This window comes from Ictalurus furcatus, chromosome 17 (genome assembly GCF_023375685.1).
Source record: "Ictalurus furcatus strain D&B chromosome 17, Billie_1.0, whole genome shotgun sequence".
Lineage (NCBI taxonomy): Eukaryota > Metazoa > Chordata > Actinopteri > Siluriformes > Ictaluridae > Ictalurus > Ictalurus furcatus.
The window spans coordinates 4,522,319-4,538,220 of record NC_071271.1 but is presented as its reverse complement, the minus strand read 5'-3'; the positions used below and the strand labels follow the sequence as shown (position 1 = coordinate 4,538,220).

General features: G+C 42.4%; 1 protein-coding gene across 1 annotated transcript in view; it reads right to left on the bottom strand.

Annotated features, from left to right (window-relative positions):
• Positions 1-1,439: 1,439 nt before the first annotated feature.
• slc8a2b (solute carrier family 8 member 2b) overlaps positions 1,440-15,902 on the bottom strand; it is a 38,789-nt gene continuing 24,326 nt past the window's right edge. The window contains exons 2-13 of the mRNA XM_053647887.1: positions 14,587-15,009; positions 14,076-14,213; positions 12,882-13,109; positions 10,363-10,704; positions 9,586-10,038; positions 9,114-9,490; positions 6,469-6,572; positions 6,161-6,178; positions 4,669-4,793; positions 3,689-3,788; positions 3,290-3,562; positions 1,440-2,110 (exon numbers count right to left, since the gene is read on the bottom strand). Of these exons, the coding sequence (XP_053503862.1) occupies positions 1,734-2,110; positions 3,290-3,562; positions 3,689-3,788; positions 4,669-4,793; positions 6,161-6,178; positions 6,469-6,572; positions 9,114-9,490; positions 9,586-10,038; positions 10,363-10,704; positions 12,882-13,109; positions 14,076-14,213; positions 14,587-14,940 (2,889 nt within the window). The 5' untranslated portion in view covers positions 14,941-15,009 and the 3' untranslated portion in view covers positions 1,440-1,733. The remainder of the gene's footprint in view (positions 2,111-3,289; positions 3,563-3,688; positions 3,789-4,668; positions 4,794-6,160; positions 6,179-6,468; positions 6,573-9,113; positions 9,491-9,585; positions 10,039-10,362; positions 10,705-12,881; positions 13,110-14,075; positions 14,214-14,586; positions 15,010-15,902) is intronic.

Here is a 15,902-nt window from a genome sequence, read left to right as displayed (position 1 = left end):
TCTGAAGGACATTTTGAGAGGTAGCGCAAACATTACTGTACAATATGTATCAGATATTCCTGTTACATTTATGCAACCTATACACCAAAGTGATTCAAGCATAGAATAATGTCAGATCTTTACTCTGATAGGTGGGGAGAGTGGGGTGGGGATTACTGCCTGGAAAATAAAGTACCGCTAATGTATATATATTATTGTAGTTCATAATTCCATCATTCCTTCATCCCTGGATCCTGCTGGATGGCCATTATTTATGTCATGGCTTTATGTCAAATATGTCTCGATGTTTTTTTTTAAAGGACTTTTGTTGATTGGTTTTTATTGATTGTGGGCCATACTCGGATGAAACTACAGGCTTACGGAGTTACATACGTTTGCGAAAGTCTGAAAACAGAGGTGAGTCTCAGTTACATGTAATTCTGAATTTGGAGAATTATGAGGGCATTTTTCTTGCACGATATGAGCTCAGGCTACGGTCCAGCACTATGGTCTGATGATTTAATGTAACCACAATTTCCACAAAACGTTGCAATTGAGTTGTAAATACACTCAGAAAAAACTGGTATGAATATAAAATACTTAAAAATATATATCAATAAATACATGAATAGTACTAATGATACCGTCTCTCTAAAGTCTGCATGTGCACAGAAAATATTTGAGGAGTCAGAATCTTACTCTTTGCTTACTCGGCACTTATCTCGAGGACTGAATATAAGCATAGCAGATTAGTGCTAGGTCAGCTTATCCTTCAAACTGTGGGCACGTTTTCTTTACAGGAAAGTACGTCGAATGAACAAAAACAATGGCTTTATTTGATTCGTTTGACCAATCAAAATAGTGAATTAAACCCTGGATAAAATTGATTCTGTCCTGTGCACGCTCTGACGGTTTCATCTCCTCGACTGAGTATGTCGTGGTTTCATTAAATTGTGTTACTTCAAATTACAACAACAGCAAAGGTCTGCTTCTTCAGTCCACATTTTCTATCCCTGATTTTTTTATTTATTATTTTTTTTGGAGGCTTAAAGGTAAGTGTTTTTGTTTAAAGGTGGTGGTCTAAATGCTTCTACTCTTGATAGATTTGCATATATTACAACAGAATGACACACCCACAAAATCGACTTGACCATGTGTGTAAAGCGGCTCTGAATATGAGTGACTTTCCCCAAGTACATACTAATGTCACTGTTGAACTCAAGGCGGCAAATCTGAATACACCCCTTCATACACAAAAAATACCAGTGTAGTTGGTACCAAATATACCAAACTAATATATTATACCCTATATATATATATATATATATATATATATATATATATATATATATATATATATATATATATATATATAAATGGGAGACCTAACATACTGTACCTTATTTCCCATTTTCTGTTATATTTAATGCCCTTTTCACTTCCATCTTTGTTCACAAGACCCCATGTTCCAACTTTCTTTGTTCTCTCAAAGTTGTATGTAATAAATATGAGCGATTTTTGCATTCTTCATGCGTTTTTGTGTCCTACATCTGTTCGCTTAGCATTTTGTGTGCAAGTTTCTTTACATTTTTTTTTGCCTGTTTATCTTCAGAAAGTGTTCCAGACAGCTTCGTAATTCATTAAGCTTATCTTAGCGACTTGGTATATTTTGATCTGAGCCGTCTGTACGGTGTGAAGTTTGTAGTAAATATGATCTGCAGATCCTTTTTTTTTTTGTACATGACGTGAAAGATTTAGAAGCCCTTGATGTGGCAGTAGGCCTCCAGGCTGGAGAAGAGAATGTAAAGAAACCACAGACCCAAGAACAACAATGAGGTAAGGAGGCGTGGAATTCGAGGACCTCCTAGCTCACCCCCGATAGACGGCCGTCTCCGGAAGATCAAAACGGCCATGCAGATGAAGGCAAAAACAGTGAAGAGGGTGACGGAGAAGGCCAGTGAGCCCGGATCCACTTTGAAACTGTCACCTTTTACTGCCCAGTAGACTGCAGCGACTGACCATGCAACGCCAATGCCCAGGAAAACATTAACGGCATTGCTGCCAGTGACATTGCCAATGGATGCATCAGCATATTGGTCCTGGGTAGCAGCCACTTTACTAGCAAATGTGTCTGATAGCAGAGAAAGAGTCGACAGGAAAGAAGGTGAGTGAGATGGAGTTCAAAAGAGAGAGCAGTGTAGATAAAAAGAGAAAGGAAAGAAAAGAAACGAGTTATGTTTGGAGGCTTTTCAAAAAACTTCAATTCTACTGCATTAAAGATCGAGTTTTTAAATATTGCAGGCAGACATAGAAAGTAGCCTAAATAAAAACAATCCCACATCATTTTCGTGAATGTTTTGGGGGAGAAAAATTAAAACATTTTCCAAAATTCAGTCACAGAGACATCTGATGGGTTTTCACAAACCGCCTTACATATACACAATCAGCCATAACATTAAAACCACCTGCCTAATATTGTGTAGGTCCCGCTTTCCTTGTGCCTCCAAAACCGCTCTGACCCGTCGAAGCGTGGACTCCACAACATCTCTGAAGGTGTGCTGTGGTATCTGGCAGCAAGACGTTAGAAGCAGATCCTTTAAGTCCTGTAAGTTGCGAGGTCGGGCGTCCATGGATCGGACTTGTTTGTCCAGAACATCCCACAGACGCTTGATCGGATTGAGATCTGAGGAATTCGGAGGCCGAGTCTACACTTTGAAAGCTTTGTCATGTTCCTCAAACCGTTCCTGAACAATTTTTTTTGCAGTGTGGCAGGGAGCATTATCCTGCTGAAAGACGCCACTGCCGTTAGAGGATACTGAAGGAGCTCTTCTGTGGGATCGCACCACACAGGCTAGCCTTCTCTCCCGATGCACATCAGTGATACTCAGGCATCCACGACCCTGTCGCCGGTTCACCGGTTCTCCTTCTTTGGACCACTTTTGGTAGGTACTAACCACTGCATATCGGGAACACCCCACAAGACCTGCCGTTTTGGAGACCCAGTCGTCCCACCATCACAATCTGTCCCTTGTCAAAGTCGCTCAGATTGTTACGCTCGCCCATTTTTCCTGCTTCCAACACATCAACTTCAAAAACTGACTGCTCACTTGCTGCCTAATAAATATATCCCACCCACTGACAAATGCCAGTGTAACGAGACAATCGATTTTAATCACTTCACCTGTCCATGTTTTTAATGTTATGGCTGATCGGTGTATAACACTGCTAGTCTTAATGCCGTTAACCATTGAAGTGCATCAGTTTCTATCTTTAAATAATATTTTCAGTCTTTGATGCAAACGTGATTCACCTGGAATGGACGTCCCCAGAGCTACAAACACCACAGCCGTGACAGCGTCCTTGAGCCCCACGGTACAGCCGAAGTGGGAGGCCAAGTCCCCGATGACGGCCGTCAGAAGGCCAATGACGGTGATGGATACCATGAAGCAAGCCCAGCCGTTCCAGTACTCGGTCGGAGGGACACACGCGAACACGACCTTCCAGAACACCGTCAGAATGTGCATGACATAGTCAGAGCAGGAGGGCGGATGTTCGCGTCCCTCGACTTCATCTTCTCCATCTCCTGAACAAACCAACAGGGACGTGAGCAGATAATGAATGATTCGATTTGCTTCATTTTCCTTTAAACATTTGACAAACAGATTGGAAGAGAAGAGTGTGTGTGTATGTGTGTGTGTGTGTTACTGACCTGCACTGACTGTCACCGCATCCACAAACTGCTCCCTCCAGGAATGCGTGCCAATAACCAAGGCCAGGTTAGTCTTCTTTATCAGCTTATCGACTGTGCTCTAGCGGTGACAGGAATGAGAAAGCAGTAATACACAATGTCACACCCTCAACAATTACTGCGTAATATTATATCCGCTACGCTGCAGTTTCTGACTTGTTTTACTGCCAAACCTTTACAGCACTACTGAAATGAAGAAACTCTTTATATTGGCATACTTTTCATTTTCAGCCCCTTGGTGCTAAATATACGGGCCTACTTGAATTCTAACCAAGGCATATTGCGCAGCATGACTGCCGATCTTACACACTGCCTGCGGGTACAGTCAGGTCCAGAATTATTGGCACCCTGGGTAGGCCAGATGGGTGGATATTTATCTTAATCTCACACTGAAAATAACGAGAGAAATTTAACCTTTAATTACATTTTTTTTCTAAATGTATTATACATGAACCAAATGTAGTATGTTTTATAACGTTATATATTTTTTTAAATCTTAAGCCCGAATTCCATAATTCTCCATGTTAGATAATATGACGAAGACCCTCTAATGATAGACCTTGTTCTGCTCACGTCGTCAGTCAGCCTGCGTGATTAGCCTCTGACTTGATTGCAGGTGATTGATGTGTTTGCCATTTGGCTTCATTATTGTGTGACATTTTCCTTCTTTTGTAGAGGAAACCAATCAAGTGCGCGTAAAAATATGTGCACACTGCAGTAGGGGTTGGGAAAAGAAAAAAAAGTGTTGCACATGAACTTGAGTACACACGTGACATCGTGTGAACTATATGGCTTTTTTTTAACTATATGGGGTGGGGGGGGGGAGGGTGTGGAAAAATTAACGTGTGAAAATGAATGAAAGAATCAGTCTGAAAAAAAAGGTCAGGTGAGAATAAACGAGTTAGACGCTGCGGTTTTAGAAAAGCGATCTGCAATGTTACCTTAAACTCATAGGACTCCTCGATGACCACTTCCAGTCTGCTGTGCTCACCCAAAATCGGCTTCCCCATCTCAACTATTCTCTTTGCTTCCTCTTCCTCGGCACTGAGCTGCCGTTCCTGATCCCCTGGAGGGACAGAGATGGAGAAGGAAAAGACAAGAAAAGCAGGTCAGACCCACAGAGAAAGAATGAGAGGGGGGTGGAAACAGAACGACAAAGTCACAAAGCAGGGGAAGACAGACAAAAAACAAAGAGAAAATATGACCAGGAATGAAGAAACACAAATACAGAATGAAGACGAGAGAAAGGCAAAAAGAAATCTTTTTTTTTAATGTTTGCTGATACAATACAAAACCAAAGGATTTAGTACAGAAATTGCGCACTATTCACAGAGCTGCACAGACTGGGGTGAGTTTACCGAAAAAAGAGGCGTGTCTCAGTTACATATGATAGCAGACCTGCACCACCGTTCACCACAATACGTCACTAAGACACTTAAAAAAAAACTACGGAACGCCATTTGAGGCAGATTTTCTTAACATGTGTGTAACCTGAGTCTGAATACACAGAGCTTTCCCCGGATAAACATTGACACAACTTTTGGACTTTATTTGTTATTATTATTATTATCATCACAATTATTATTATTATTGTTATTATGCTTTGAAATGCAAGTCTATGGCAGCCCACAGAACACTTTGCAAGATGCAACGTCCACCACTTTGGATAACAAAAACCTTTTTTTGCCTCTTCACCTCGCAACTGTCTCTAATCTTTGTGATCTGAAGCATTGCATTGTGAGACCATACTGTAATATATATATATATATATATATATATATATATATATATATATATATATATACACACACACTACATGGTTCTTCTACAACACCTGAACAAATTTGGCTGTGAAATGACCAGGAAGTGAGGACATATCTCGACAACACAACAAATCTCTGATGGTCCCGATAGCTCCTGGCGTCCCTCTGTCACAGAAAGTGCTTGGACCCTTAATCACTGCTCGGATGCTCATTCGACCTCCCACGTTACGCTTCTTTTCTCACGAACCATTCTCTGGCAATGTTCAGCAAAACTAAGACTCAAAGTCCCAGAATGCAATGCAGCTCAGCTAGTTATGACGCGATGGTGAACGCGATGGCACTGATGGTGGTATTAACATGAACGCTGAAGCTTTGGAAGTGTAGATGAGGAGCTGAGAGAGCAAGACAGACTAAAGTACTGTACTAAAGCACTGCTGCATCGCTCTCTAGATAACGCAGTGGCTTAATTCCACCAGCATCGCTGTCAGCAGGAAGTCCAATGGCATTCTGGGTAATGTAGGAAGCCATTAACCAAAGTGCAAATAGATCACCATTGAAGATCTCGTGTTAATTAGAAGGATTCTTATGCAAGTCCTTCAGGGTGTATTTTCCCTTTAACCTTGGAACCAGGCAAGCGTTAACGCATATAGGTTTGAGTCTGAAGCCTTACCTTGATTGATCAGCAGAGCTGTAGGAGCGTGAGAGATAGAAAAAGAGATAAGAAGGATAGGACAGGCAAAATAAAGAAAGTTAGATTTGTTAGTGCATTATGAGTAGCGTTATTAGGATATTGTTGTTATTGGTGTTAAGCGCATTGTCTTGATATATGCTGAAAGAGAGGTAGATGTGTGGGGCGACCAAAGAGATGTCTAATCCTACTGACTGTGCTTTCAATCTGATTGTGGAGTTAAAGCAGTAGCTCTCTCTCTCTCTCTCTCTCTCTCTCTCTCTCTCTCTCAAACACACTCACAACCTTACCGGAGATTCCTCTCTTCATCCACTGCGGTTCCTCAAGGACAATGTAGAAGTTCTCGTGCTTCTCGTATTCTTCATCGTCAACGATCCTAATCTGAATGGTTTGCCTGAAAACACACACACACACACACACACACACACACACAAGCAAGCACCAAAAGTGACTAGACGCTCTAAATTGAGGCTAAATGTTGAAAAGCAGACTTTTCTCCTTAATGAGACAACACTCTGTTTTGTATTCAGAAGTTGCATGAATATCAATGTAGGGAAAGTTATATTAAGTTAAGCCATATATCTATTTATACATTTATTGCCTGGTACACTTTTTTTTTTAATACACATGTCTTTAAAGTTTCAGTGCATGGCTTCGATCAAAACAGTGTTTTTTATTTTTTTCATTATTCTATTAGTACCAGTTTGATATTTCTGCGACACCACAGACCATGAAATTGTTATCCATGCACATTTTCTTCAAGCTCTTCCACTCGTATTGCTTGCCAGACGAGAAACCCTGCATACAACCGGTAAGCCCTAATGACAGGATATTAAGAACCCGATTTTAGCCGAGGTCACATTATTATTAATGCGTCTATTCTCGAATCTCATAATGAGCATGCGGCGCAGGACTAAAGCCCAGGATTTTATGCAAACTCTGTCAAAGTGCAAGCACGGACCACGAAAATAAAAAAAAAGCAAAACCTTCGAACCTATATAAGAGCAAAACATTGTTCTTAGTATATAACTTGATATCTCTCTTCAGTGAAAAACAATCAGCACGGTGTTGCTATTTTTATATCAGAAGCAAACGTAATCCACAGTAATCCACAGAAATGTATTGCATCTCACTGAGTGATGCTTCCAATTGCATTTCACCAGAGCGTGGGACTCGTGCCATACTGAAATGCAATCACTGTCCAATATCAGCTCTAAAGCTGTACTCAGGGGTTGTGGTTGTAATCGGAGCAGTGCCTAAGGGCCGGACTGCCTCTAGGAGCGTGGGTATTAATTTCCACGTAGCGTCACCTTCCATCTACGTAAAAGAATGACCGTTTTTTTTCTTTTTAAGGGTCTTACTGATGAACCTGTAATCATCAAGCCGATAAGAATTATTACTGAAAAAAAAACAGAGGAAGAAGTGAGTCTGATTTTCCTTCTAGCCCTGACTCTGACAACGTATTAGTGGCTACACCGATCACTCATCAACAAACCACCTTCCTTTGTTAGATTTGATCCCTCCTGTCTAATCTCACAAGCAGCCGTCGCTGAATACAGTCCTGAAATCTTTCCTGAAAAGATTTCGCCCAGCTGCAGAATCCTAACCTTCAATTTTCTGAATGTTCCACGAAATCCCGGATGAGTGCGCGCTGTATAAATCCACAATATTGGGGAAAATATTGCCAGAGTAAATGATGGACCACGACATTAGAGCACAAGCGTATAAACATGATTCATGAAATCTCGAATAATCTGTTCCGTCTCTGTGTCTGTAACGCTAAGGTAAGGGCACTGATGAGATGGAAAAAGATTACTTCTCCTGCAGGACTCCTCTCCCCATCCCCATCCCCATCCACATCTCCATCCCCCTCCCCATCCCTGAACCCGCCTGATTGACCCTGATGCTCCATTACCGCTTCTTCGCCTGGAGCATCTGCATCTGTGACTCACATATACCGTAACCCTGTAAACCAAGCGAGCGTCAGACATATCACCAGATAAAGGTTCTAATCTGATCCACCAAATGAATTTAGACTCTAAATTAAAAACATCTTGCGGACTGTAATTGAACTGGTTCTTTCGGTGAACTGAAAGATCTTTCAGGGTGGGGTGTGTGGGCAAGTCTCGGTTATTCCATTAGGGGGCAAAATAGAGCAATAAACTCTGCAACTGGCAAAATGTGCGAATGCAAGGTACAAATCTGACAAATAAATCCATATCAAGTCTGCTTCGGTTCCAGGATTTAACAGCGTAAAACTGTCACGGGGGGGGGGTGAATACTTATGCAATTTGGAATGTTTGTTTTCTTGGCAGCGCGTTCGTTTGTTTCGTAGACGATCTACGGTACGTTCGTTGCATTTGTGTGTTCGGAATGTACCTTTGAGATAAACAATGATAAACGAGCACGTTTAAGACGAGTTCTCGGTGTGTTTCTGGCCAACTGAACTGATTTTTTTTTTTGGATATCGGTCTAAGTGTAATGTAATACTCCATATTCACAATATGATCAGACCAGCACTTTCAACTAATTCAGTACTGTTTGTCCTTTTTCTATACAGCTGTATACTGTAAGGATTTATAATCCCTCTATCCGCTGTCACGCAGAAGAGTCTGGTTCCTCTCAAGGGACTTTTTCCTCGCCACTGTCGCCTCTGGCTTGCTCATTAAAGATCTAAATCTACATCCAGATGTCTGGATCACCCAGAAGGCTCAATCCTGAGTTGGAGTAGAATAAAATAACATGTTTTTGTCTTTGTCACCTACTCGTTTCTTAACTTAAACCTCCACTATACATGGAACAGTCATCATGAGCTCATCATAACGCCTCCCACAGATATATATATCAGGAGATCCAGCAGTACTTACTAATGACACAAGAAACACAAGATCTTCCAATCAGCACACACACACACACACACACACACACAACTCACATGGTCTGGTCATTGGTGAACTCGAGCTCTCCGCATGCATCTTCGAAGTCGATGCCTCCTCCCTGGGCTGTTCCCGGCTCTGTGTGGTAGGGCAGGATCACAGTTCCACGGGCACCCGAGTTCCTCACCACCGTCACCTCCATGGTTCCCACACTCTCACTCACACGCATAATGTGCTCGCTAAACGTGAAGATGCCTGCGTGGTCGTCGTCGAGAATGGTCACAGTGGTGACCAGCGGTTCCACTAACCGGCCCTTGGGCCCCTGGCCGGCCTCGTCGGTTTCGAACATGCCGTCGGCGTCGCCGACTCGCAGGTTTAGCAGACGCACGAAGAAGTGCTCGTCCTCCTCGAAGATATCATCGTCTATTATTCCTACCTGAAAGGACGGGCATCGGGAGCACGTGAGATCAGAACAAATTCATTCAGACTGGTCAAAACCTTTTCTTTTTTTTTTTTTTTAATTTCTCTCACCTTTATCTCTTTCCTGGTCTCTCCCGGCTTAAACACCAGCGTTCCTTCCTTGTACTCGTAATCCGAACCAGCGTTGGCCGTACCATCTTCCGTGCAGTAGTCCACATAAAAGGTGTTCTCACCGGTTCCCCCCTGGCACACCACAGCTAAGGTCAGCGTGCCGCAGTTCTCCATGCACTGACTGTGGCTGCTCTCGAACGCGATGCGGCTGCATGTGGCGTAGTCGTCGTGCTCGGACACATCGACGTCTTTAGCGGCTGTCCGGCGTGCGTGATCGGCCGCGTGCTTCTTCAGCACGTTGCCTGCTCCGATCATCATGCGTGTGGCCTGGACGCGGTAGAAGGCGCGGCTTTTCTGCTGGTGCAGCAGGGCGTAATAGTTGGCGAGCTCCATTAGCTGATCCAGATCTTTTTTCGGATACTTCTGCTTCAGGTCCTTCAGGATACGGATTACCTAAAGAGAGAGAGAGCGAGAGAGAGAGAGAGAGCGCAAGACAAGGAAAGATCGGTTTTGGCCCTTATTCATCCAAGTTGCGTGGAAACAACCGTAGATTTGAACACACCGAATTACATATGAACATTACGAATTACATACAGATTTATTAATTTTTTTTAATGTATGATTGTAGAGGACACTTTAGGTTCATGTTCTCCTTCTCTGTCCATCTTCTAACTTTCAACATTTAAGAGGTCACTCCAGGTTAAGTCCACAAATGTGGACTGGTTGAGTGTGTGTGTGTGTGTGTATGTGTAAGCGAGTGGATGTGTATCCTCTCACCTCTTTGCGGCTCTCGTCCAGTTCTTTTGTACTTTCCATGTTAATGGTAGCGCTGTTGGACTTCAGCAGGGTTGCCATGGTGCCTGCGCTGTTGTTAGGCCCATCTTGGCAGTGTTCCAGGGTAATGAATCCTGCTGACGCACTTGGTGGAAACTTCCCACGCATGATCACATCCCCTCCTTTAGGGGACATTTCCCCTTCAGTCTCCACGACAACCCCTGTCCTCTTGTCAGCACGATAACGCTTAGACATGTACTTATAGAAGAGGAGACGGCGATCAGCGATCCAGGCCAAAATCACACAAACTGGGAACATGGACAGAGTGACCAGGGCCTCCCAAACCTAACACATTAAAACACACACACACACACACAAATATATATATATATTTTTTCAAATGTGAAAAAAAAAAAAAGCTGAACAATTATTTGTTCTTCTTTGTCTTTGTATATGAATATAATGCTGAATACACGTTCATTCATAACCATTATATATTATTATTCTGGTTCTATACATTTTGATTAAAGCATTCTAGCTATTCTGATACTGTACATTCTCATTCTATATATTCTGATTATATTATATACTTTCTGATTCTATACATCTATACATTTAACCCATTCGGATTCTATACACTATACAGTGCATCCGGAAAGTATTCACAGCGCTTCACTTTTTCCACATTTCGTTATGTTACAGCCTTATTCCAAAATGGATTCAATTCATTATTTTCCACAAAATTCTACAAACAATACCCCATAATGACAACATGAAAGAAGTTTGTTTGAAATCTTTGCAAATGTATTAAAAATGAAAAACAATAAAAGCACATGTACATAAGTATTCACAGCCTTTGCCATGACACTCAAAATTGAGCTCGGGTGCATCCTGTTTCCACTGATCATCCTTGAGATGTTTCTACAACTTGATCGGACTCCACCTGTGGTAAATTCAGTTGATTGGACATGATTTGGAAAGGCACACACCTGTCTATATAAGGTCCCACAGTTAACAATGCATGTCAGAGCACAAACCAAGCCATGAAGTCCAAGGAATTGTCTGTAGACCTCCGAGACAGGATTGTATCGAGGCACAGATCTGGGGAAGGGTACAGAAACATTTCTGCAGCATTGAAGGTCCCAATGAGCACAGTGGCCTCCATCATCCTTAAATGGAAGAAGTCTGGAACCAGCAGGACTCTTCCTAGAGCTGGACGCCCGGCCAAACCGAGCGATCGGGGGAGAAGGGCCTTAGTCAGGGAGGTGACCAAAAACCCGATGGTCACTCTGACAGAGCTCCAGCGTGTCTCTGTGGAGAGAGGAGAACCTTCCAGAAGAACAACCATCTCTGCAGAACTCCATCAATCAGGCCTGTATGGTAGAGTGGCCAGATGGAAGCCACTCCTCAGTAAAAGGCACATGACAGCCCGCCTGGAGTTTGCCAAAAGTCACCTGAAGGACTCTCAGACCAAAGATTGAACAAAGATTGAACTGTTTGGCCTGCATGGCAAGTGTCATGTGTGGAGGAAACCAGGCACCACTCATCACCTGGCCAATACCATCCCTACAGTGAAGCATGGTGGTGGAAGCATCATGCTGTGGGGATGTTTTTCAGCAGCAGGAACTGGGAGACTAGTCAGGATCGAGGGAAAGATGAATGCAGCAATGTACAGAGGCATCCTTGATGAAAACCTGCTCCAACGCACTCTGGACCTCAGACTGGGGTGAAGGTTCATCTTCCAACAGGACAACGACCCTAAGCACACAGCCAAGATAACAAAGGAGTGGCTACAGGACAACTCTGTGAATGTCCTTGAGTGGCCCAGCCAGAGCCCAGACTTCAACCCGATTGAACATCTCTGGAGAGATCTGAAAATGGCTGTGCACCGACGCTCCCCATCCAACCTGATGGAGCTTGAGAGGTCCTGCAAAGAAGAATGGGAGAAACTGCCCAAAAATAGGTGTGCCAAGGTTGTAGCATCATACTCAAAAAGACTTGAGGCTGTAATTGGTGCCAAAGGGGCTTCAACAAAGTATTGAGCAAAGGCTGTGAATACTTGTGTACATGTGCTTTTTTTGTTTTTTATTTTTAATACATTAGCAAAGATTTCAAACAAACTTCTTTCACGTTGTCATTATGGGGTATTGTCTGTAGAATTTTGAGAAAAATAATGAATTGAATCCATTTTGGAATAAGGCTATAACATAACAAAATGTGGAAAAAGTGAAGCGCTGTGAATACTTTCCGGATGCACTGTATCCTTATATTACACACCTATGCATATCTGATTCTGTATATTCTCATTCTATACATCCTCATTCTATACAACTATGCACATCGGACTCTATACCTTCTGATTCTACACCTCCTATATGTTACGATCCTTCACATCTTCATTCTACGCCTTTTTTCCGAGTCTAGGCGTTCTCATTCTGTTCTGCAAAGTGGGAAAGCCACGCCTTTTTTTTCCCCCTACACAACGTTCACTACTTTGCATGCACTCTATCACTTCTCCATACCTCGACAATTCCTGGTGAGATGATGGCGAGTATAAGGTAAAGCCATATATACGCAAAGATGCTCCAGAAGGCGGTGATGAAGAAGACTCTCAGATGTTTGATCTTCCTCACCTCTCCGTTAGGGATCACCCACACACAGAGACCAATGATCACAAACATGTTGAAGGCGGCACTGCCGACGATCGTGCTGGGACCCAGGTCACCTGCTTCAAAACCATGACCGCAAACCTAGGACGCGTAGGACAAATACATACACATATGCACACACATACGGTATTTTATGTGCTATTAAAAGAGCGCTGCAAAAACTAATCATCTGTTACGCACGTTGAATTTTCCTAGATAACTCTGTACTGGATCTCTAAGAAGAGACACAGATGATGTGCCATATTCAGGGTTGAAATATACACACGTAGTGAGGATTTAATACTGAAATTGGGCATATTAATATTCAGACCTCAGTCCAGTGCCATTGTTTGCCAGTTTTCTGTAACCACATATAATATATTACTCTGAAATTTATATCTTGGGCTCAAAAAACCTTGGAAATGTCATTCGAGGCCAATATTAAATACATAAATATGACACCACTCATTAATTACTAGTTAGCTGAGCGACAGTATAAGCATAGCAGATGAGTGCTTGGTAAGCTTGTCCTTCAAACCACTGACACATTTACCTTAATGGAGACCGTATCGAATTAACCAAAACATTACTATCATTTCCTTATTCAGTCCAAATTTCCTATCCCTGATTATTTATTGATTTTTTTCAGGTTTAAAGCCGACGCTCGTTTTTAAAAGCAGTGGTCTAGTCACTTTTTGAAAACCCCAAGGAAAAATCTGCCGCCTTTGGAAGTGTGCACTACACACAGGTGATTTGCATAATATTAAGGCGGAGCCCAGAAATTCACCTGAAGTAGGTCTCTGAATACGCGCAAATTTCTCCAAGCAATCATTGACCTAGCTTGTGGACTTAAGTCGCTGACTGATTATGAGTAAATTAATTAAAATATGCGTAATAATGCTGCAAAAGATTACTTGAGAGTGGTGTAAAAGAATGCTTCTTTATTTTGCAGACTAAAACGTGTTTGGCTGTTTGGTGCTAATAAACTGTCCATTGCTTTTTTGAGTAATGTTTCGTGAAAACACGTAATAACAGACAAATAAAGACGGACGACGAACGATAACTCACTTCGATGACGGACAGTAAGATCTCAGGAGCCGAGGAGCCTAGCGCCATTAGTGTTAAATTGGACACGGTCTCGTTCCAGATGCGTACTGTAGCTACCGTCGTCTCGCCACTGGGCATAGTGATCGTAACTTCTTTCTCCTGAAGGATAAAGCTGGTGTTACTACAGTTTTAGTAAAATGGTAAGAAGACAGAAGGATGCAGTTGGAAAATGAAGGCCAAAAGATGATGGACCCAGAGCCAATACACCCTATATGGACACCAATCTATTGGAGGGCACCACGCACACACATTCCCAAACTTGAAACTTGAAAGTGTAATACTATACAAGTCCTGATACAACTGTAATACTCTTGCTGGCACAGCAGCGTTAGGATCTGGGGTTTGATCCCAAGCTCCTTTTACTCCGGTAATGATTTATAATCCCACTATCAGATATCCCCAAGACACATTTCATGGTTTTCAGAACGTAAGGAATTGGATATACTGTCTAGCAATCAATTAACTGTCTTACCTGTGATGTAATAACCTCAATGGACGCCATAAAGCGATCTGCGATGATTGACACACCCAGGAACATGTACATCAGAGAGACGAAATAGACAACAGCACGGCCGATCTTGCCTCCGAGTCCGGAGTCGTTAGGCTTCCACACAGGCAGGATGATCCCTGGAAAACACTCCACCACCTCGCCACAGTGCTTCGAACTGCCATTAGTGGACAACAGATTATCATATGACTCCATCACCGTGACATTAACGTTCCACTCTTCGTCTCTTTGGGACTCTGAGGCGCAAGATGGAAGGAGGGACAGGAGGATGCACGAGGATAGAAGGAAAACAACAGAGCTGAGAGAAAACGGTGCCATAGTTTCTATGCTTAGGCAGTGACGACGTGGTGTGAAACGGAGACAAAGAAAGGAGAGAAAGCAGCCCACCTGAGGAAAAGACAGAGTAACACATAGAGAAGATAACAGTCAGAATTAGTAACACCAAATCACAGGTTTATATTAACGTGCTCGTTCTAATACGTTATCATTTCTATAGTAACAGTTCGTTCAACACGGGACTTGTATGGCATACGATGTACGTAACCTCATTATTTAAGAAAGAATTTATTTGATAGGCTCACCACACATATGACACTATAGTATGAAAAGCTGTATGACATAACAACTAAAAATAAAAGGTCTAAAACAAGTGGAGTGAAGACAACTGAATCTATAAGAGTCAAACTGATCTTGAAGATGTGTCTTGACAAGGGAGGGTGATTCCCTTTCTGGGTCTTTCCCTTTCATTTGGAGTATGTAGTACATAGCAAGGTTACGTTGTTCACTCTTAGAAAAAGGGGTTCTTCGAAGGTTCTTTAAGGGTTCATTGAATAATAATAATGGGTTTGAATTTCTGACAACTTGCAGGGTTGTTCATAGAACCCTTAGCAGCAAGCAGCGATCTGCGGGGTCCAAGCACCCTTTAGAAGCAGTGCCCCGGTGGTCAGTTCTTGTCAAGTTGCAAAGGACAATAAAGAGTAATAATAACCATCCTGTAGATGAGCAGGTTCTATAACACTACCTCAAAGCTAACACTTGTAAAAGAAGGCGTGGCCAAAAGTTGATAGACCTAGACATGGTGGGTGATGGGTCCTCCCAAAGACATCCGCTGTAGGCTGATTTTTATTATTTGTTTGTCACATCTATGACAGATATTAGAATATCTACTAATATCTCTAAATATAAATATAAGACATACTAGACCACAGCTTATCTTAAAGTTCTTCCTGCACTGTCGTTTTCTTATTCCATCTATCCATCACCAACCTAACCCTCATGTG